At 43.3% G+C, this 23,345-nt stretch overlaps 1 protein-coding gene across 2 annotated transcripts in view; it reads right to left on the reverse strand.

Annotated features, from left to right (window-relative positions):
• Gprk2 (G protein-coupled receptor kinase 2) overlaps positions 1-17,948 on the reverse strand; it is a 44,773-nt gene extending 26,825 nt beyond the window's left edge. Inside the window, exons 1-3 of one of the 2 annotated variants that reach the window (XM_037427076.2) lie at positions 17,539-17,948; positions 16,692-16,778; positions 4,730-4,842 (exon numbers count right to left, since the gene is read on the reverse strand). In XM_037427076.2, the coding sequence (XP_037282973.1) occupies positions 4,730-4,842; positions 16,692-16,778; positions 17,539-17,590 (252 nt within the window). In that variant the 5' untranslated portion in view covers positions 17,591-17,948. Of the gene's footprint in view, positions 1-4,729; positions 4,843-16,691; positions 16,788-17,538 lie in introns of both variants that reach the window. The other variant, XM_037427075.2, reaches the window with a different exon arrangement.
• Between the last annotated feature and the right edge of the window lie 5,397 nt (positions 17,949-23,345).

The following is a 23,345-nucleotide window of genomic DNA, read 5'->3' on the forward strand; positions in this document are numbered from 1 at the left end:
GACAGCGTAGAAAAATGGCTCGAGGAAAACTGGCGAGATATCGCAGCAAGATATAGAGCCCAAGATATCTTCAATGCGGATGAAACCGCTCTATTTTGGCAAATGTTGCCAAACAAGACACTTGCGTGTCGTGGCGACAAGACAAGCGGCGGCAAGGCAAACAAAGCTTGTGTGTTTGTGCTGTTGGCAGCTAATTTAGACGGATCAAAAAAGCTTCGACCTCTAGTTATCGGGAAAAGCACGGCACCGCGGTGTTTTCGAAATGTGCTGTCGCTTCCAGTTACCTACCGAGCAAACTCAAAAGCGTGGATGACCAGGGAGCTTTTCAGCAGATGCTGTAATCGTGGAATTATGATTTGGTAGGCGAAAATGGCAAGGTGTGCCTGCTCGTGGACAATTGTTCATCGCACCACTGCAGTACGATCTTCAGCAACATCGAGCTGCGTTTTTTGCCCCCGAACACTACGTCTGTACTGCAACCACTGGATCAAGGCGTTATACGCGCAATGAAAGCCGGCTATCGGAAGCGCCTGGTGGAGAGGCTGCTGCAGAACCTTCGTGTCGGCAGGAAGCTTAGGATCGACTTGCTCGGAGCTATTTCTATGTTGAGTAGATCGTGGGCAGATGTCAAGAAGGAGACGATCCAAAACTGCTTTAGGTATGCCGGCTTCCGCATGCCTGGTGATGACACCCCAAATTCTGACAGCACTGAAGACACCGCAGGTGTTTCCGCCAAAGTTTGGAACAAGCTGGCAGAGTTCCCGGGTGCTATCGACGGATCGACATTCGACGAGTTCGTCAGTGCGGACGATGATGTCCCCATCATGGGCCAATTACAGGATGAGGATTACATTGCAGACGTCGTGCCGACCACGAGCCAAAGCGACAGCAATATGGAAATCGACGACGGCCCATTGCCTACATCCTCCCAAGTGATTAGTGCACTTGCGTTGTCCGGCGCTATTGTTTGAATGTGGAAGGTTGTGGCCTCAGCTGCTCTGACTCGTTGGACAACCTGGAGGCGTGCGTGCTGTCGCAGGCAGCGAAGTCGTTGACGCAGAAAAAAAATCCGGGACTATTTTGTTCCACAGTAGAGCACGCAAGTAAGCCACCATATTAATAAAGTACTTTTCTTCTAGTTTGTTATGTGCCTTTGTGTCAAAACCTATACCCGGCCTATATCGAATTATGCCATATATCGAACTAATAAACGTTTTTTGGCGAGTTTGGTATATCCAGGTTCGACTGTACTTGTCATCTGTTATTTCACACAAGCACACAAAGAAAAATGAGCTGGACCTAACGTGAAGTGCAAAAAGCATGCAAAGACAGATAGATACCTTGGTGACTCAAGGCAGATGCCTGCTCATTTTATTTGTAACTTGATTTTGTGGTCATGAATAGCATAACTTTCTCACTCACAATTAACGACGCCGATGCCAGCATTATTGCAAAACCAGCTCTTCAACGCTATCGCGTTAAAATTTGAAGCTGGCACATACGCACAGGAACAAAATAACTTGGGCGCTAACAGCGATTCGCCGCGGAGTGGCCTTGAATAGCGCGGTTACGGTGGCACATGCGTCTTTCCTTCTCCACTAACAGTTTCACAGCAGAGGGTGTGTCAGTGCTGTGCCCGATTTCGGCACGTTTTCAGAATGGCTGAGGAAGCGCAGTTTTGCCTCAAGAATTCTTATTCCATGGGTTAAGGTCTGCCCGCTTGAATTAATTGATGACACAAACTGCGGGTGGCCAATGTAGCGTCCATCTCTCGCTCAAGTAGGGCAACTGAGAAAATATTGAGGCATGAGGGACATTTTCGCGCAGCAAGGAGCGAAAACGGGGAATTGTATCAAATTCGCACAATTGGCACTGCCGTTGCACCCTGGAATATTACAGAGGATATTCTAGCAAACATAAAAGCAGCCTTTGGCCAATCCCTTTCCTTTGTCTACATAGCTGTTTTCTTCAAACACAGTAGGACCCCTTTATAAGAGGCATGGTCCAGAGAGAAATTCTTGTCTTGTACATGAGATGTCTCTTATAAGCAGGGTACCTCGTATGGATTTTCTCTACAACCAGTATTTTACTGTAGGCACACTGGCGTCTCTTATACCCATTTGCCTATTATATCAGTGTCCCTTATAAAGGTGTTCGACTGCACATACTTTTCCAAAAGATGTGCATGTCGAAACTGTAAATTCCTTGCTGCATACAACGCAATTACATTCTGATCACATGTTCACAGGAGGCTTGACTACTGATCGGCAGCATTTTCTGACCTTGTTCAAAAGGTATTGCAGGGCCTCTTTAAATTGCTTTCAAACGTTGAGAGTTTCCTTGTGATCCGACAGATTAGTAGTGGCAAACGTTGCCTAGACGATATCTTAATTTGGCTTTAAAGTAAGGGTGCATGTTCCTTTCGAGTATTGAGGTACAATACATTTTCTGTGGTTTCACATAGACCGGGGATCCCCCTGTGACATTGCAGAGGTGAAGAACATTTGCGAGGCCCGAACAGCACCCCGACTCGCACCCGGTGAGGACTATTGTTCGTCACCCCTCTTGCTCTGTTGTCAGGCTGCTCTCGCGGTGGTTTTGGCTGCTTTCGCCAGGGATGCTTTTCTTTTTTCTGAGGGGGACACGCTCAAAGCCCCCACAGCATTTCATTCTTCACCGCCTGCGGGTCCCCCTATTTGAAAGCAGAGTGTTTCAGCATCACCGAAGCTTGAGCGCACTTAGCCTTTGGCGCTGCTTCGCTGTAGGGCACTAGTTTCTTATGGTATTTAGGCAGGCGTTTCGAACCAACGCAACATCGTTCTGAATTAACACCACCAGCATTAATTATACAATGCATTTAGAGCATTTACGATATAATTTTGGCATTACCAGGCGCAAAGCTGGAAATTACTGTAAAAAGCTCGCAAAGAAACCTTTTGCTGTCAGGGGTCCTTTAAAATGTTTAAGTGATTCAAGTTTTCACCTTGCTTTCATTAGACTTTAGAATGCAGCCATTTTGTTATGTGGCATGTTATCGAACTTGCACACAGCGTTCATTAAAGCAAATGGAAAGCAAGTGGCAAGCAAGTGGTTTGGCTTAGTGACTATCATACATAGAACTAGTCTCGCACTACTTCAGGTAACACTCAAAGTTTTGATGACACACCAAGGCGGCAGAAAAAGGCACGATAGCTTCACTTAATCCAAAAACTACCACAGTTTGTTTAGCCTGCATTTCTTTCATGTCATGCACGACGTTCAGCTACAGTGAAGAGGTCTTTGCTGGCACAACATCAAGCCACAATCGTTAAAACTCAGTACGTAGATTTCTCTTTATTTTAACCCTAGCAAATTACCTTTTTTTTGCACAGCTTTATTACTGAAAGTCTTGTGCAACTGTTTTGCTAAAAGAAAAAAGGCAAATTTATAAAGTAAGTTTCCGAGTTCCCTAACTGCGCTATATTAAACTTCAACGATACACACTAAGTTCACTTTGCCTACGAATATAAATGTTCTAACAAAATACTTCGCTGTATTTTGTTTGTTTTTTATTTATTTATTAGTATCATCTGAGAGAGGCTTCTGAACAAATTTATTTAAGCAGAAAAATACTATTTACAGCCGATTTTCAAGCCATTGTTTATATGTTATTGAAGTTTTAAACATCTGGGCACCCCAGTAATTTATCAAACACATAAGCAGAGCAGAAGCATGTATAGTCAACCCCAGTCTTTCACTGCCTTGCCATCAATATTCTCAGAACCCTATTGAAGCACCACCAACAGCCAAAAATTTACTAGTGATTTTTTTTACTTCGTGAATGCGAATGATAAATGTTTTTTTTAATGCCATGTATAATTCACATTAACCTGGCTGATTAACACTAAATTTTACTGTCACTTCTAAATGCACACCCAGAGTCACAGTAAACTAGCACCCCACTGCATTTGAGTGCCATGACATCATGTGCACTCATACCTCACTGACATTGAGAGCACACTTGTTGAATAACAGCCCCACATAAGAAAAGGAATGAAACAACACAGTTGCTGCAGTATCAGCGAGGGTGTGGCACACTAGGCACATTCTCCTACTAAAATTTAGGTCTGCTATAGAAAACCGACCATACTATGACACAGGAAACACCCTCCTGCCAGTACTCGCAGATTGGGCAAAATGCCACAGGAAGCCTGAGCAGCCACCTTGCACGTCATGATGATGATGTCAACAAGTGCCGTGAACTGGGAGATAAGCACTACTGCTTAGTGGGAGATAAGCACTACTGCTTAGAACACATATTAAAATATGTTAAGGACTGCATTCACTGCCACCCCTTGGTTATAGGTGCGTTGGTATGCAGGAGAATCAAACAATGCAAGCATCGTGAGTTCGGAATCAGTTTCTTTTGACCTCAGTGAAACTTTTGTTACAAAGCCCACATTATGCACATAATGTAACTTGATGCAGTATGAAGCAACATACCAGTGAGCACCTACATATGAAAAACAGCGTTGCAGGTATGGTGAGCATATAAACTCAGTCGTACTCTACTTGCTAATAACAGCAACAGGTTTGGTATACTTACATGTTGGTGTAGCTAGAAAAAGAAGAAAACTGCAGACACAAATGCTACAAAAAGTAAAAAAACATTATATTTTTATGCTACACCATCATTAACACAAAACACAGACTTGTAACTCAACGTGTACGAACTTCGTTGACATCTTACCACTGCATCTAGGAAGCTGTTGCACTTGCAGTAATGGGGTTTCGTTTGGCAGTACTGCCGAAACAGGAGCCTACCAATGGGTTGTTGCTCCACAATGTACCCATAGGAGATGTCTGCAAGCAGAAAGCAGCCGAAACCACGACAGCATGTAGCTACATTTCAATTCTACAAAAAGCCTCAGTAGGAAAGGGCAGCTCCTGTGAGAAGCTTGCGAACAAAAGGTCAACCTGTCTCAAGATAATGGATCACAAGAGAAGTAAATGTGAAACCAATCTGCTCTACAATCGCAGTACTGCCTTGAGCAAATCTTTAGATATGGCAGCAAGTGATGGCTACGGTGTATACAGTAAATTATTTCGACACTCGTTATTTGAAAAATCAGATAATTCGGACCTGTTCTCTGGCCCCAGCTTCATTCAATGGCATCAAATGCCGGTCAATTTGGTCATAATTGGCCATAATCCAGTTAATTAAGACGATATTTGGAGCAGGCCAAGCACCAGGTATCGCAAATATGCCACGCAAAACAGCAAAAACAGCATTCATCTATCGCAGAAACGGCCGAGGGCTTTCAGAAAAACGTGGTCGCCATCCACAATCATGTTGGTACGCAATAAGGTATGGCTTCATAACACCTTTTGGCTTAAGAAATGGGGTCACGGGTCCATTCTAATTGCAAATGAAGAAGCAAATGATAAAAATTGTGGCTTTTGAACTGCTCTTATGCCAATTAATTACTAGACTTACATATTTCTAAAAAAAGTATGTAGATTAAAGAGGCATCTTTCTTTTTACTTTCGATAATTCAGCATTCGGGCCATTCAGACAGTTTTCTCATTCCTGTGAAATCCAAATTGATGTGCTTTTAATGCATTGCTCAACTCTTCCAACAGTTGAATGCCTGCATTTGAGATATGTGCACCATATACATATATACACGTTTTTATCAGTCAACATACTCGCTTGCACGGTAGAAATGATCACACATTACAACAACAAAATGAACACAAACAGCTGCTTTGGTTATGACTGTGCACAAGTTACTGGATGCTAGTGAAACATGGAAAAGCCTCATGAAGCCTACGTCGTGACTTTTATTTACATTTTCTTTAGTTATTCATTATGTCTGTGCTCCCGAAAAGCCTCCTTTCCCATTGTTTGATGAGTTACTAAGCCCAGTATAATTGGAATGTGAGTTGAATATTGCAAGACTATTCCTAAATATCCATATTAAGCCCTATGCTACACTACCAATTAGTCATCAATTATTTCAGCCAATTGAGAATAAGCATTTACCATATTTCTTGAATGCTTAGATCATTAAAAGCATTATACTGCAAGAAGTTCAAATTTGTCATGGTTTTTTCACATTTAAAAACTGAGGGCTCCACACATAATTTCAGTAAAAAAACAGGTAGGAAAATATTAACTAGTTCATGTCAAGCATGGTTGTAAAACACCAATCAAACTACTTGAATAACACGTCTGGTGTAAAAGCTACATTGTGAGAAATAGTGGAAGAAGTGAAAGTGCTATATGACATAGCGATGCTGATTGCAAACAGTTGGGTGTTTAACTCCTAAAGTGCCTTCAAAACACACTTTTAACATAATATTAAAACTTTGAATACATGTTAAGAAACACTGAAATATTTCAAATACCAGTATTTCCAGCAACAAATCTGCTTCTGATGCACCCATCACATCCGTACATAAAATGCCTAAAAAGAACTTATCAATGAGATTATTTTGATAGAAAGCTGTAATTAAAGTAAAGCTCTCGCCTTCGGATGCTAAAGACCCACCGCGTTGGTCCAGTGGCTAAGGTACTCGGCTGCTGATCCGCAGGTCGCGGGATCGCATCCGATGGAGGGGGAAATGCTGTAAGCCCGTGTGCTCAGATTTGGGTGCAAGTTAAAGAACACCAGGTGGTCGAAATTTCCGGAGCTCTCCACTACGGCATCTCTCATAATTATTTCGTGGTTTTGGGATGTTAACCCCCCCCATATCAATCAATCAATCAGATGCTAAAATCAGGGAGGCTTGGGCATGTCATCATAATTTAAGAAGTCTATGCCCTCTGTATTTTTACAGCAAAAGCAGACAAACAGCAAATGTGTAAACTGCATTGGTTAGATCATTGAACAGAGAAAAATATGATGTATTAGTTCACAACATATAAGTGTATTGTTTTAATTTTGTCCTTCGACTTTCTCACAGCAAGCAGTTCATAAAAATGCTGATATGATTACATATTGTCAGGATACAAGGTTGTGAATGCGATGCCTTTCTCTCTCACGTGCACACATGCACACAAAGTTTTTCTAAAATATAAATTAAAAATGGCCTAGAGTAAATATTTGCATCCAACAGTTGGTACACTTTCTTTTCCCCTCTTTTAGCATGACAAACTTAAAGTTTTACAAATGTTAAATAAAAGTATGTCTTGGTCCTTGTGCTTATAGGTAAGCACTCGTGATTTACAACTATGTGGCCTCATGAGCTGAAAGATTGCACATGGCTTCAACATGTCCTAATTTCCAGATTAAAATTTAATTTTCTTATTTGTGATCATCCCAAAAATAATTGAAGCCATACAAAAAAACTGGAGCTCGCAAGGGCACACACTCCCACGTTGGCAGTTGTATTGACATTGACTGTTTAATCCTGCGAGAAATAACAGGGGTGGGGGGGGGGGGGACTACCAGTAAAATTATGATCTTCTAGGGATGCTTAATGACTGCCTAAATCTAAGCACAGCAGTGTTATGTTTTTTGTTTCACTGCCATTAAAATCTGACTGCCAAGGCTTAGTTCAAGCCCAACAGCTTTCAATGGGGCTTCTCCTTCAATGCTTCTCTGAAACTCCACCTTACGTTCACTGCTATGCAGTACATCACGCTTCTGCTCTCACATTACTCCAGTACAAAGTTTATAGAAAAAAAAAAAAGTCTCTTTTGTTGAAGTTGCATGAAGTCTAAAGAGTGCCTAACCTCAATACATGAAATCAAAACAAGCACAATCTTCAAACATGAGTTTGCAAGGCACAAAATAGCTGCAGTAAGTTAGGATAAATGTTGCTCATTATGCAGCATCTCGATATTAACTTAACCAATTGACAAATGGCAAAATCATTAGTATACAAGCGTAAGCAAGAATATTCCTCAACCAAATAGCCTTGAGCATAAATTAGCAGCACCAACTATCTATAATCGACACTCATACCTGCCTTCCTTTGGTTTTTTTACTTTTTTACTGCGTACCACTACATTTATAGAATCACCAGTTCACCGATCATCATGTGTAGGTTAACCATGAAGTATCACATTGCCGCAGTAATTATTTAAAAGTCTTTGGCATGCTCATACACTTTCAGTAGAACATAGAGAGGAACAAATATTCACAGCCAGAAAAGCTGTCTGTGAATGAGCTTTTATTAACGGGGCGATCCTCCAACACTATTTACCCTCCTTGTTGTATTCGTAGGTTGTGTAGACTGAAGTAGAGACAGACTAATGCAGCAAAAACGGCAGTGGTAACGGCAGGCAGTCTGAAGTTATTCGACTAACAAAATTCAAAATACAAGAATAAAGTGCTGACCCTCAACTCGATTTTCGTGGAACACTTGACCACATTTCACACACCCGTGACGTTGGCGGGCTGTCGCAACGAAAGATGGAAGCAGCTACGTGGGGGAAGCTCGCACTAAATTATTGCTTTTTTTTTTTTGCAAGGTAATATTGACCTAGTTGCCAAAGTAACAAACGTGGTGCCTGATGCCTGGCTTGCCAGAACGCGAGCAGGAGCTACTGTGTAGAAACGAGGTATTTGCTGTAGTTTTTTTACAACATTTGGAGTCGCTCCCTCCTCTTATTTTGAGATACTTGTGGAACGACCAGGACAGTGAAGTACTGTTGACCCTTCGCACGTTATTTGGTAAGCTGCCCGACGAACAACAATGGTGCACTGCACCCCTTCAACAGTGCACATGCGGAAAGAGACAGCTCCCAAACTCCCAAAAGCAAAAAGAGAGAAGAAAGAGAGAGAGGTATTTCATATAAACGTCCGACCCGCGCAAGCCAAAAATCTAGTGGCAAAATGGCAGCCAACGTATCTGTCGTGCTACAGTGTTCTTTGTAGTCAGTGATCTATTTTTCTTGTAGCTGCGTCTGTTCAGGGTTCAATGAAAACGCACAGAAGAGAAAAATGAAACAGATCAGTAACCTCAGTTTTCATTCTACACCACGATCGCTTCCAATGTTACATTTATCCAATCATATGGCGGCAACCTTCCGGAGTCATTTCCGCCCGCACAGTTCTGGCAAGTGCCACTATGTGGTGATGGGGTCGGCAGTAATGTAGTTACTTTATTGCATGATTAAAATACTAAATCACTTAATGTTTGACGCTTACACGTATGCTAAAATTATCTCCAGCTACTGGCCTATGCAAGCCACAAAAAATAGGTGCTTAAATACTGTTGGAGGGCTCCTTTAAAAAGTACCTCGCAGAGAAGCAGAGTTCAAGATTCTGCAAATAATCCATTATGTGAGAATACTACTAAGAGTACTAAACTGAAAAAATAATAATTTTACACAATATATGATTTCATATTTCACTGAGCAACACAATCGAGAAACATTTGGTTTGCAGTTTAGCTCCAGCCAAAGAAATCAACATTGAGTATCGTGCAGGCCTACACAAATTGGCTAAAGTAATCGAATAATGGTCTAAATATCCGGGCAATGCCGTGTAATCTATTTTCTCTTGATTCTACATAAATAATTAGAAAACTTCAATTTTAGACGTCTTAAGTTGATTTTTGTGCACAAATGGGCATGATTCACCAAATAGCTTGCACTGCTGTTAGCATAATTTAATTTCTTTTTAAAACAAGTATGTGCCTTGTAGACCCAAGTTTTGAAACCTATAACCAGATGGGTGCCGCCATGATGGAACAATATTCAGCTTTCAGGCGACGTATGTCTCGTATTTGCCACTGCATGCTGCAATTATCCCAGGAATTTTTTGTGTTTTGTGGCTCCCTATTTCATTGCACTTATAGACTGTCACACAACTTGGCACATAGCAACAAAAACGTGGACAACAAGACACTACGATTCACACGACGTGCAAGCCAGCGACCTTCTTAACTCTTCCGTTACCATATCTATTCAAATTGATCACCGGTAGTTGATGGTTTGAACTGTTTGTTTTTGCATGTTGAATTTGTTTCTCACGCACATAGCTCTTCCTAGAAGTTAATCCAGCCACTGAACTTTCAGAATCTGTTTGTTTAACCTTCGGAAACATAGTGACTTTCGGCAACATAGCGACTTTTGACAAACATTAGTGCAAAACAATGTGCGTGTGTTGTTGGGAAAATGCTCTTGGCTGGCGAACATAAATGCACGCCGCTCATGGTTATGTTTTGATAAAATTAGAGTTCTGTCATCAAAATAACTTTTACAAGTCAAAGATCAAATCATGGTGTCAGCTTTGCAATCTGACCCAGTTAAGTGGTAATAAATTTCAGAATTTATGCCAGCTATGCACTAAAGAGTTGTTGTTTAGAGTGGGGAAAGATTTATTCTACAAAATATTATTTCCAAAGGTATGCCGCATGTATAACGTGAGGATGTGGCCTTTTCATTCAATTTCACTTCTATATTTCAATCGAACACAGCGCTGAACTCCATATCGCTTCTCGTTCCTATGGAGTCATTGTCACGCAAGCTTGGGTGCGCACTCTCGCTGCAAGAAATGCACGCCACTCAAAACTATCTAGCGACTGCACCTGAATTACGACAAGCTTTGAAGGCGAAGAAGCAACTTAGCATAAAGCTTTGATGACGGCCATGTTTTGCTTGAGCCTGGGACATCCACGTCCATTCTAGGGTTGGTTTTGTTTATGGCCTCAAGTGGTCTCCTCCGCTGCACGTACGTAGCTGCTGACCTTTGTGCACAATCTTAGAGCTACTCTGGCTACGTTCGAGGTCTACACATCGCTGGAGCACGACCGGCTGACACGAGCTGCAAAGCTTCTCTTCACGACAAGAAGGCCGCCAAAGCACATCTCGGCCCCGCACTGAGGAGCGGCGCGAGACATTTTAGGGCTGTGCGTGATTTTCTTCTTCATTATATTTTAAATATACCTGCATAAATAGAAGTAAATATGGTTGGATGCATATTTTGGAACGCGAACCCCTGCAGAAGAGGTATATATGAAGCCATCATGCTAAGGATTTAGACGACTGGATTACCACATCGAGGCCATTTAGACTCTCACCCATGAGCTCATCTGAAATCTCATTTTTTTTCGTGCCTAGGCCACGTGCGCACGCAAGTGCTTCATGCACTCCCTTGTTATAATGCATCATTTTGGCTCGTCAATCTTCTTTTTTGGCGAAATTTTTTCCCCGGCCTTTTGGGCGGCTTTTCGGGCATTTGCGTGTTGTCGTGGTGGTTCGGGCGCATGCTGAGGGAGGCAGAGTGAATGTGTCCCTTTTCTTATTTTTAGTTTTTTATCTTCTTTTACTTTTTCCTTCCTATCCCTTTTATTCCCATTACCCTATCTGTGTGCTGGCCTGTCGAGGTGTTACCTTAAGGATAGACAGTTACGAGGGCACTTCTCTCTTCTTTACTTTTCATGACCACTTAGAGAGACCATCACGGACAGTGTGCTGATATCGACAAGTGACATGCAGCAGGCCCACCGCATTAAGTTCACGGGAAAAACTGAAGCAGATGCTGAAGGTGCAAGTGACAGCCGAGTACTCTAGAGCCCACCAAATTAGAACAGAAGTGCACGGCACTAATTCATACGATGTCAACTGGAAAAAAATACACTCAGATACTCTTGTTGTGGATGTTTGAAGATTTCTGTAATAAGTACATATAAATGGTTTATGAAATCAAACGACCACCCAATTGCATCAATGTGATGCTACACAGAGTCGAAGTGAAATGCAGTCACATCAAGATTCGTTTTAAACTGGCAACAATAAAACGTAATCACTCATTTCACGTAGCAGCAGGTTACAGTATTGAAAGGTTGATTGATTGATTGATATGTGGGGTTTAACGTCCCAAAACCACTATATGATTATGAGAGACGCCGTAGTGGAGGGCTCCGGAAATTTAGACCACCTGGGGTTCTTTAACGTGCACCCAAATCTGAGCACACGGGCCTACAACATTTCCGCCTCCATCGGAAATGCAGCCGCCGCAGCCGAGATTCGAACCCGCGCCCTGCGGGTCAGCAGCCGAGTACCATAGCCACTAGACCACCGCGGCGGGGCGGTATTGAAAGGTGCCTCCGTGATCAGAATGAGGCTGCAAAAAAGTCAGCAGTTTTGCCGCAAGGGTGAAGCAAACGAATGCAATAGCCAGAATTAGAATGTCGCACGAAGATCAATGAACGGCTTGATACTTGTAGCTTCCCGCTGAAGCAAAAAGAAAGACGCTCGAAAAGGACGTGCAGGTATACACAGGACAAGCGTGACCTTAGAACTATCACAACTATTATGCCTTTGTGTTTGAGCAATGCACTGCAAGTGTTGACAATGCAGAACCCGAATATCATGAATACTTCTTTTAATGTGCAGCGCGTGAAATGACCTTGCATATCCTGTCACGCGGTAGCGTCTGAGGCAAGGTATGGGTGCGGTTCCTTTTCTTTTTTTTGCCTGAAATACAAACAAAATGAAATAATGCTGACCAAAATCAAAAGGTTGAAAAGAATAATAAATGATGCTTCCGCTACCGTACGGTGCCTTTGTTCACAGTACAGTAGCCCAGCGAAGTGGGCTTATGTCCGTTTTAGAGCACTGCCGAGACGCCTGGCATGCGCCGGTGGCAGAATGCCATAATTTATGTTCAGTGTCTTTTTTTTTTTTTCATATTCTGGATAAAAAAGGATTCCAGGTATTGACGCAAACACCAGTTTTTTTTCCTTCGCGATAACCATTTTTTGGGCCTATTCAAAGTCGTGATCAAATGTAGCCACGTGTTTTGCAAGTGCCTTGGATACCACGTTCGACGAAGCAGACGATGCTTCGTCAAACGATCTTTTTTTGTCATTCCACATCCCAAGAAACTACAAATAGAAGCCCCCCTCTCTTTTTTTTGTGCACGTCTTAATGGCGAATTTTAAATTGAAAGAAAATGTAGAAGAGCTGCATGATAGAAAACAAGCTCAAGCTCCTGCGAGATCTACATATCACCAGTGGTATATGGAGTATATAAATAGCCAGCCATTATTATGCTGGTGCATGCATGTTGTGTGGCTGAGTGCACTTACGTGGCATGCTGTAAAGCGAGGGGTCACTGGTTCCAATCGCCGGCTTTAGAATTTTTTTTCTCCCGATTTCTTTGTCTTTAAGAATTTATATATATATATATATATATATATATATATAAATTCTTAAATATATACACACACACACATATATAGACATATCCGGGGCATAATGGCAACGGCAAAACTGAGCGGAGTATCTATATAATTGATATCGCAATAAAAAAAATCTGTGCCATTGCACCTTTAATGCACATGATGGCTATGGGGTCACAAAGCTTACAGATGCTACACCAGTCTCTGCAAGGTACCTTTATTTGTGTTCACCAAAAAAAAAAAAAGCATTCCGATTCCTAATGCCAAATTGTCTTTACCGGAGAGAGAGAAAAAAAAGGGGGGACCCTTAAGCTTCACTTTTAAGAGTTGAACGTGATAGCGAAATCTGGCCCCTAGTGCACCCTTCAACCGCTAAGTGCATAATTATTCATGTTTTATTACATACACATACACGCACACAGTAGATTGGACCAGCGCGTGCTATTATTGCCGAATGGGCTCGTTCTCGTTGTGACACCTGTCAAACAATTGATTGATTTGTGGGGTTTAACGTCCCAAAACCACCATATAATTATGAGAGAGGCCGTAGTGGAGGGCTCCGGAAGTTTCGACCACCTGGGGTTCTTTAACGTGCACCCAAATCTGAGCACACCGGCCTACGACATTTCCGCCTTCATCGGAAATGCAGCAGCTGCAGCCGGAATTCGATCCCGCAACACGCGGGTCAGCAGCCCAGTACCTTAGCCACTAGACCAGCATGGCGGGGCCACCTGTTGAACAAAATGTGTTAAAGGGGCCCTGAAACACTTTTTCGAGTAACCATGGAATGAATTCACTTGAAGAGCTTGTTGCCTCATGAATTCAACGCCACAAAAATTTTAAGAATCCATCCAGTGCGAGTGGAGTTACAAAGGTTTGTCGCATGCTGCAATGGCATTATCTCTTTTCTCCTCCCGACAAAAGCGCTGGAAGCTAAGCAGAGAGGGGTGGCAGCGCAAAGAAACTACCATGCCTCATGACCTTGAGCTTTTTTTTTCTTCGAATGCGCGTCTTTTTCAGTGTGATCAGGCGCACACGTGGACAAGTAGCGGCCTCCCACGGCTATTTCGGTAACTTGATTTTTTGGCCACAGACGCACAGACGATTTTTCGCTCACACCCGATGGGGCCGATGCCGGCGGCAGGTTTTCTGCGACACGAGCTCTTTAACGCTATCGCGTTAGAAACCAAACCAAATCGAAGACAGGAACAAACTTAAGAACCTTTCATACTGCCTCCATCGAACTAACCTAAACAGAACACAGTTCTGTGGTCATATAAATGTCAGGAAAAAAAAAACGGTCCTGTCGCTCGCAAAAAGTGCATAAAGGCAAAGCCATGATAGAACTAACAAATACCCCATAGATAAAATGTCAGTCTAAGTGTTGCAGATGAATCAGTATTCAAAAGAATGCCATAAGCCACACTTTTTGTCAGCCAGCAAACATGAAAAATGAAAATAACAAAGTGGTGAGCTACTTTGCAATGCATAACCCGGGGTGTAGCACAAGAGGTCACAACAGAGGACTGGCATCTTCTGCCTCCTATTGGTCCTGAATGCCAGTTTGTGCTAATACACAAGCTAAAACAAAACATGGTGGTAAAAGCAAATAGGCATGTCTGGCACGCTGTTACGAATGGCGGCATACAGATGTCAGTGTGAAATGCACCATAGCAAGCTCTAATAAGCCTGACAAGTATGCTTATTAGTGACTGCCAGTCTACATGCAGCGGTAACGGTTTTAAGGATGATTTCTACGTATGCGTGGTAAAGCTGATAATTCTCGTCGCAATTTAGTGGCACCAATCAAACCAGAAGCTCACACACCTATGAATTCTCTCTCTCCTTAATTAGTAGGCTAGCCCTTGCCTTTGCAAGATTGGATCATTTCTATAATGTGCATAGCACATGTTGCCTGATAACAAATCCATCCCAGAACTTTTTTTTATCTGTAAACGCTAATATTGTAAAACACACTATTTGTATCTGATTACACAAGTTGACTGAACCTACTTGGTACAATGGACTCCATAATATGTATATTTTATCAATACTGGTACTACATCTGCACTGATGCTGCATGAACTAAGTAATTATTTTGCATCTCAGTTATCATTACTGTGCAGTACATACTACTGTGTATTATGTAGGTTGTGTGTTAAATGTATGTTACTCACTTTATATCACTTTATATACTACCCCCTCACTCCATGCAACTGAAGAATGTAAGCTATTTTAAAAATAAACAAATTCTACGATGCTACATAGCAGCACTACACTTGACCAGGGTGCTGTAGAGGGCAGATTTTTTTCTGCAACTGAACATTACTGGGAGCCCATTGATACACTTCACCTTGCAAGACTGAATTTCTCGACATCTCTTTCCAATCTCACCATCAGTCTAAATTAATTTGGTAGCAAGATCAGTCAAACCAGTGTTCATGATAGACACTTACTAGCTTAGCATGCAGAATCGGTAAAACTGAGGTTTACAGGTGTTTTAATATGTCAGTAGGATCAATGGAAAAAAAAACAAGTTGGTTAACATAAAGCAGAACAATATAATTCATATTAATCTTGGCTTTAGTCGCATGCTTGTAAGCTTACTTTTGCTGAATACAGCATGACCGAAACTACAAAAAAAAATTCCAATACATGACAATATTACACTTGCAGATGTAAAAACCCCTTTGGAACTTAACAAAAAAACTGGCTTCAGTCTATGCTTCTAAGGTGCCATTCGGAAGACTTCTGCTCCATAACTTTTTGTTGTGCATACAGCCAACAAGTCTAGACAAAGCACCATCAATCATGAAATGAATGAGAAGCTGTATGAACCAGGTTTGAAATCTGTTATCGAATTATGATGCGGACCTAATACTAATTCTACACATCAATGTACTCAACCAATTGTCAATACATGCTCTATTATCTTACACAGATTGCTCTTTCAGCTAACACAACATAATATACATATTTCTCTCTTCAGCATATTTCTTGCATGTACACAAAAACCTTTACATGCCTGATTATGTACTACTATAATTTTTAATATGATCAAGAATAATATGACAACAGCTAAATAACTTTTAACGTGAGAGTAAAATACACAACAAGGTTTTAAAAAGTGATGCATGCTTCCATTGCAAATATGAGAAAAACAACGAGAAGAATGAAAAATCTAATGACTGCCTGTTAATGTATCCACTTATACATAAACAAAACAGCAAAAAATCAGAACTATGTAATAAAGAATAATAACACCTGCAGTATCAGAGCATTTCTATAAAAAAATAATTGCACAACTGCACTGCACTAAACAAGAAGTGAGGAAGTAGACATATGAATACAGAATGCTTTCAACACATACTGCATCAAATGCAGTATAGTGATGTGAAAACCGTGAGAAACCGCTCATGACATTTAAACAAAGCAGAGGATCAAAAAGTGTGGCCCACCATTTATACAGATACACACTCGCGACACGCAAAACACAAGGCAAAATGAAAAAAACCAGCAACATGAAAATACTTCAAGCAACAAAAACTATGCGGTCCAATAGTGCTTACCAACTTTGTCCCTGAGATATACACACTGCGAAATGTGCGGAAACTGCAGTATCTTCTTCCATTTTTTGCTCTTGCCTTTGTTTGAATCTGCACCACCTGTCGGGTTAGAACACGCATCAGTTCTTCACAAAAATACACCATGCAAACCACAGAGATGCGTCAGCAAACGCGGCTATGTGCCTATTACCACTACACTCGTGCTTCTCAACGTAACACAAGCGACTAGACTTTGGGCAAGTTGAACTGCAGCAACGTGCTCTTATTCCGCAGAAATTTGTTCCCGCATTTGTCCATATTGCAAAACGGGAAAATGTCGCCGGTGGAGCCTCAAGAAGCGCACATATGTAGTCCCGGTAGCAGCATTGAATGACGAAAAGCGTGTGGTACGACATTTCGGAACATTACACCGTGGCTCGTCGAGTGGAAAACACAAGAGCAGATGCGGAACATCTTTTGGGTCACTGAAATGGCTGGCCATATAGATGAGCCGCGATTTTCGCTTGGTACTTTTGAATCGAGCCGCATGAAGCACAGGGCCAGAAAACGCAGACGTTTCGGGCACTGGACTTTGCGGCCGATTTGTAGCGCATGCACAATCGTTTTTAACATGCAGTGCAGACCGGCAGCGGTATAAGGACCACAAGACTGCGCGAAGTGCCGCTTATGAATGACAAGGCTCGCGCAAGATCGAGGCGATTTTTGTCGCTACGACAGGCCCGACGGCAAACTGGCCGATGTCGGCGCGAAAGGCCGTGCGGAGCCGGCATTTCGCACACAGCCGCCGCCACCATCACGAACGAACGTGCACAGTGCATGCACCTGGCCTTACGGAGACGAAAACACCAACCTTCCCTGGCCTTGAGGTAAACCGTGTTGGCGACAATATTCTCCAGTTCCATCAGTTCCAGCTTGAACGCAGTTTGGTCCAACGGCGGGTTCTTTATGGAACCCACCCCGTTTTTGTTCAGCCCTTAGTCGATGAAAATACTTCTACGGACTCGTACAGTAAACACATGCCCGAAGTTTGTCAATTTCCGCTTCACCTCGCTAAAGACTGTCCCGGTGCTCTAACAGACTGCATTTCGGCCAGCTCTGGCTTTCCTTTCAGTAAACCATTCCAGATCAGGCTGAAATATAAATATCTACGAGTGAATACTAGGTATAAATATAACAAGAAAATAACAGTCCTCCACGGAGCCTTGGGTGGGGTAAAATGGCGGTGAGCAGAGATGCGTCGGACAGCGAGGCTAGCCATTGGTCAGATTTTTGCACATTATTTATTGCTTTTGTTGAGTGTCTCCGAGAAATAATAAGTAGTGTATGATAAAATATGACGTTTATTTTACTGACTGCCTTCCACGTTGCGCTCGCCGCTTTACCACATTCAATAACAACGTCCTTTCAAATACAAGTTTACAATAAAAGGTTAAAGAGACAGCACACAACACAATAAGCGTAAGACAGCAGATAAAATAACAGTTTGTTTCCCGGTGCCGGGTTTCCTTTGTGCGTGTCGCATACGTGACTACTGACGATAACCAGTTGGCTCCCTTTTTCTCCTCTTCGACCATTTGCGTCCGTTTTGGCGCCTAAAATTCAAAAATAGTGTTTTTCTTTTTCTCCCTTATTTTCATTGCTGGACATGCAGCAGCCGGCTCCTCGCGGTCTCAGTGACTTGTGTGCGTGCGCGCACACATGCTCTCATATTGTTTATGCGCTTTGACTCCAATGAGGTTGTGGTTTTGCGACGTCACGTCTCGTCAGCTGTGTTGCGATTGCTGACAGCGTGGTTCTCTCGGGTCTGTCGCCTTGTGTTCCACTCGTACGGCACCCAAAGTGAGGCCGACATGACGTCAGCAGCGAGTTTTGGCTCATTTTGCGGGATATATGTTGCCTGTCACGCTTGCAGCACTTTAAGAAGTGTGCTTACGTATTTTTGAAGAGATCGATAGCTATGTGCGGTAAACTTCGATTCCCGGCCACCGCGGCTGCGTATCAAAGGGGGCGAAGTGAAGAATGCCTGTATGCTTAAATTTGGGTGCACTCTGACAAAGCTCAGCTGGTCGCACAGTCCGCCACATACACGGTGCCCCATAATCGCATTTGAGGTTCTGACACGCATTGACGGAGCGTTTTCATTTTCCCACAGTGGGCGGGGACCAGACTCAATTGCTGTTCCACATCTCTCCCTCTCTCACACGGATATATGTGTGTTTCTGCGAGAGAGAGAGAAAGAGTGTGACGTCCTAATGGGGGCGGCGCCAGGGGTGAGCATGGGGCGGCTGGAGATCCCCCATAATTTTCGCCTGCCCCCCCCCCCCCCTTGTCCCCCCTGATAAAATAATTCTGGCGCCGCCCCTGCTGCCAAGTTATTGAATTTCATTTAACAGAAGTTTAGTCTTTTAGGTGCCGGTACCGCGATATCGTTTTAAAGATCTAAAGCGCGAGAGTCCAGGTTTATTTATTTTTTTATCTGCAGAAATATGCTGATCCACCTCGTAACGCAGCGTGTAGCTAGCATAGGCTAGCTACACGCTGGCTCCTTCACATAGAAGCGATTTACACAGAGTGGAATTTGCGTAACTTTTTTTTTTATTGTCATGCTTTGCTTACTTTCTTAGAACATGAGCCGTATACGACAAAGTGGGCTAATGCTAGCAGAGGTGTACAGATTTAGCTGCAATAATAATATAATAGTGTCTAGGGTTTAACGTCGTCTCAAAACTACGATATGGTTATGAGAGACGCCGTAGTGGTGGGCTCCGAAAATTTCGACCACCTGGGGTTCCTTAAACGGTGCGCCTAAATCCAAGTACGTATGCGCCTCGAACATATTCGCCTCTATCAAAAAATGCAGCTTCCACAGCCAGGACTCGGTCCCGCGACCTTCGGGTTGGTAGTCGAGTGCCACAACCACTTAGACCACCGCGGGGCAGCTTTAGCTATACCAGGGTATAATTTTCAGATGTTAGAAAATGTCATTTCCTTTACGCTGTGGGAGGTTGGGGTTACAAATTTTGCCGCAAAAAGTTGTGGATTAGTATTTTAGTAGCTCTTCGGTGATCGAACCCTTTACATGAATAAAAAAAACCGTCTTTTCTCGGCACTTTCATAAGCAAACATGTCGATGGGTATCAATTCGTAGACAACAAAGAAATTACATTGTTTGTGTTGGCAAGGAAATTTCTGCGAAGGCATTCGCTGACTAATTGTGTCGGGGATGCTTTGTATTCTCAGAAGCATTTTCGTTTTGTGAAAACCAGTCGCTACGCAGTTCAACTCTTCAACTATATATGTTAAGCAGTCAAAATACATTTGAGGGGCGATTTTCACCGAAAGTTTGACTTGCCCGGGGCCGTTAGGCCGCACACATTTCAAGTATAGATAGATGCGCATTAGGGGGGTACGTGCGCATCCCCTACCACTCTAATCATCTAAAGAGGGCGCCAGGTCTGCCCCTCAATCGCGTCCTATCCGCCGCAGGCATATGGCCATGCACGTTTTTGACGATAATGGCGGCAGAGGACCAGGTGCGTAACCAGGGGGTGGCACACCATTATAAGAGGGTGCCCCCTGTTCCTCCCTCCCCCCACAAAAAAATTCTGCCTACACCCCTGCAGATGGCCTGATGATTGATGTTCAGTAGCGCAAATTATAGGGGGGGGGGGGGTGTCCTGACATCCCCGGGTCCACGCAGAAGAAATTTAAGACCCCTTGCAAATGTCCTTCCTTGAGTGATATCTCACGAGTGTCACATTTTCATTGCTTGACAATCAAGGACTACGCTTTCCGTAAAATGAACTCTGAAGCTCCTTCAATGAACAGAAACAAAGTACTTCTAGCTGATACTTGCGGGGGAGAGTATACCTTTACGCGTTAGTACCATTTCCATTGCATACTTTCGTAGCTGCAAAACTGCCATAGCTACGAGTTGCTACTAGAAACTAACTTCGCCATGCCATGTCGCTTATTTTTCACCTGGGCAGCGTCTACTGCGCCGCACGGTGCAGCAGCCAGCCCCACACAGAGAATAAGGCCCCTTAAGCGTAATAAGGGGACTTAAGCACAACTACCAGTGGTGTACTATTTAAAGGGCCCTGAAACACTTTTTCAAGTAACCATGGAATGAATTCACTAGAAGAGCTTATTGCCTCACGAATTCAACGCCACAAAAATTTTAAGAATCCATCCAGTGCAAGTGGAGTTACAAAGATTTGTCGCATGCTGCAATTGCATTATCTCTTTTCTCGTCCCGACGAAAGCGCTGGAAGCTAAGCATAGAGGGGTGGCAGGGCAAAGAAACTACCACGCCTCGTGACCTTGAGCTTTTTTTTTTTCTTCGAATGCGCGGCTTTCTCGGTGTGATCGCGCGCGCACGCGTGGACAAGTAGCGGCCTCTCGCGGTTATCTCGGTAACTTGATTTTTCGGTCACAGACGCACAGACGATTTTTCGCTCATAACCAACGGGACCGACGCCGGCGGCGGGTTTTCTGCGACACGAGCTCTTTAACGCTATCACGTTAAAACATCGTCCCTTCCAAGCAAGCACGTTGTTCTTTGCGAGATAAATTTTACCAATTTCCTTTTATATGCCTCGGCATTTAGATGAAGTTGTATGGAGACTATAATGCTCGTTGCTTAACCGGACTGTCCGTTAGGTTCCATGAAGAGTACATATGATTGTGGGTTTAGCCTTTTCTGAGTAAGTCACCGCTATGCTGTTTTCTCTGTGCGTTGACAGAGCTTTGTTGTATGTTTGCACGTGCGTTAATCTTCAAAATAATCACTTTGTAAGCTAACGTGTGTAATTCCTAACTTGTAGTTATGCGCGGGTGTGCGCGCGATCGTTTATGTATGTGTGCGTGCGTTTGTGTGTGCAAGTGTGCGCCTGCGTTTGCTTGCGACTGTGTATGCCAGTATTTGCGCCGGTGCGTGTGCGAGCCTATGTGTATCTTTATGTGAGTGCGTACGTTTAATTGATATGTGGAGTTTAACGTCTCAAAACCACCATATGATTATCAAAGGCGCCGTATAGTGGAGGGCTCCAAAAATGTCGACCACCTGCGGTTCTTTAACGGGCACAGTGCGTACATTTAGTACGCCTGTATCAGTGACCTATGTGTATCAGTACATGTGTATCAGTACACCTATGTGTCAGTGAGCACTCGCACGTATGCATGTGCATGCCAACAGGTGCGTTCATTTGTGTATGTCTGAATTCGCGCGTGTGTATGTGCTTGAGCGCCTCCATGCGCTCAGTGTGCGTGTATTCGGGCGCTAGCTTGCACGTCAGTGTGCGCACGTGTTTTTTGGGTGTATACGTATGCACCAGCGTGTGCGTCCGTTTGTGCATGTCTAAACAGTAATTATAAGGTGCCATAGTTAAGAAGATGTTGTATGTCTTCTTTTTAGACATACAACATCTTTAGGAGACTGAGGTAAGTCGCAGAGGTAATGAATATCTCGTCGTTCCGTTGGGATGGTACACAGGCACGCGCATTGATTCCGCTCGGGCTTTTTGGCAACACGACATGACTTTTCGCGTCGGTGTTGGTATAAAAGGGCGTCGGGTCCACCGATTAATTCATTGTGTAAACCGCCACGTTCTGCTACCTTCTTTGTGCTCATCAGGACCACAGTAGAATGATGAAAATTCAGTGTAAACCTTAAGCGCTTACATTACAGCACTCGTCACGTCTCCATGTTACGAACAGTAGGTCGCGTAAACGTTGATGTAGCTATTTTCTTTTAACTACTTGCTCGTTCCAATGTCGCGGGTTGGCCCAAGAGTAGGGTTTGCGGTGGCGTCCTAAAGTGTCTCACCGGAAGCGTGTCGGTTTGCGTTAGTTGGTATGACATGACGATAGTTATAGCGCGAGAACACAACGACGACTGTAGCGCTCGTCTCCTTCTTGTCCCTTTGTCGTCGTTCTGCTTTCGCGCTTTAACCATCGTCATACCAATTGCTGAGTAACTCGGGGGACGAATTGCAACTCATGATTACGGAGTTAGACAAGGAGAGCAGAAAGGTGGGTCTTAAAATTAATCTGCAGAAAACGAAAGTAATGTACAACAACCTCGGCAAGGAGCAGCGCTTCGAGATAGGTAATAGTGCACTTGAAGTTGTAAAAGACTATGTCTACTTAGGGCAGGTAATAACCGCAGAGCCGAACCACGAGATTGAAGTAACTAGAAGAATAAGAATGGGGTGGAGCACATTCGGCAGGCACTCTCAAATTATGACAGGTAGATTGCCACTATCCCTCAAGAGAAAGGTATATAACAGCTGTATCTTGCCGGTACTTAGCTACGGAGCAGAAACCTGGAGACTTACAAAGAGGGTTCAGCTTAAATTGAGGACGACGCAGCGAGCAATGGAAAGAAAAATGGTAGGTGTAACCTTAAGAGACAAGAAGAGAGCAGAGTGGATTAGGGAACAAACGGGGGTTAAGGATATCATAGCTGAAATCAAGATGAAGAAATGGACATGGGTAGGGCATGTAGCGCGTAGACAGGATAACCGCTGGTCATTAAGGGTAACTGACTGGATTCCCAGAGAAGGGAAGCGGGTTAGGGGGAGACAGAAGGTTAGGTGGGCAGATGAGATTAAGAAGTTTGCGGGTATAAATTGGCAGCAGCAAGCACAGGACCGG

The sequence above is a fragment of the Rhipicephalus microplus genome, chromosome X (genome assembly GCF_043290135.1).
Source record: "Rhipicephalus microplus isolate Deutch F79 chromosome X, USDA_Rmic, whole genome shotgun sequence".
Taxonomy (NCBI): domain Eukaryota; kingdom Metazoa; phylum Arthropoda; class Arachnida; order Ixodida; family Ixodidae; genus Rhipicephalus; species Rhipicephalus microplus.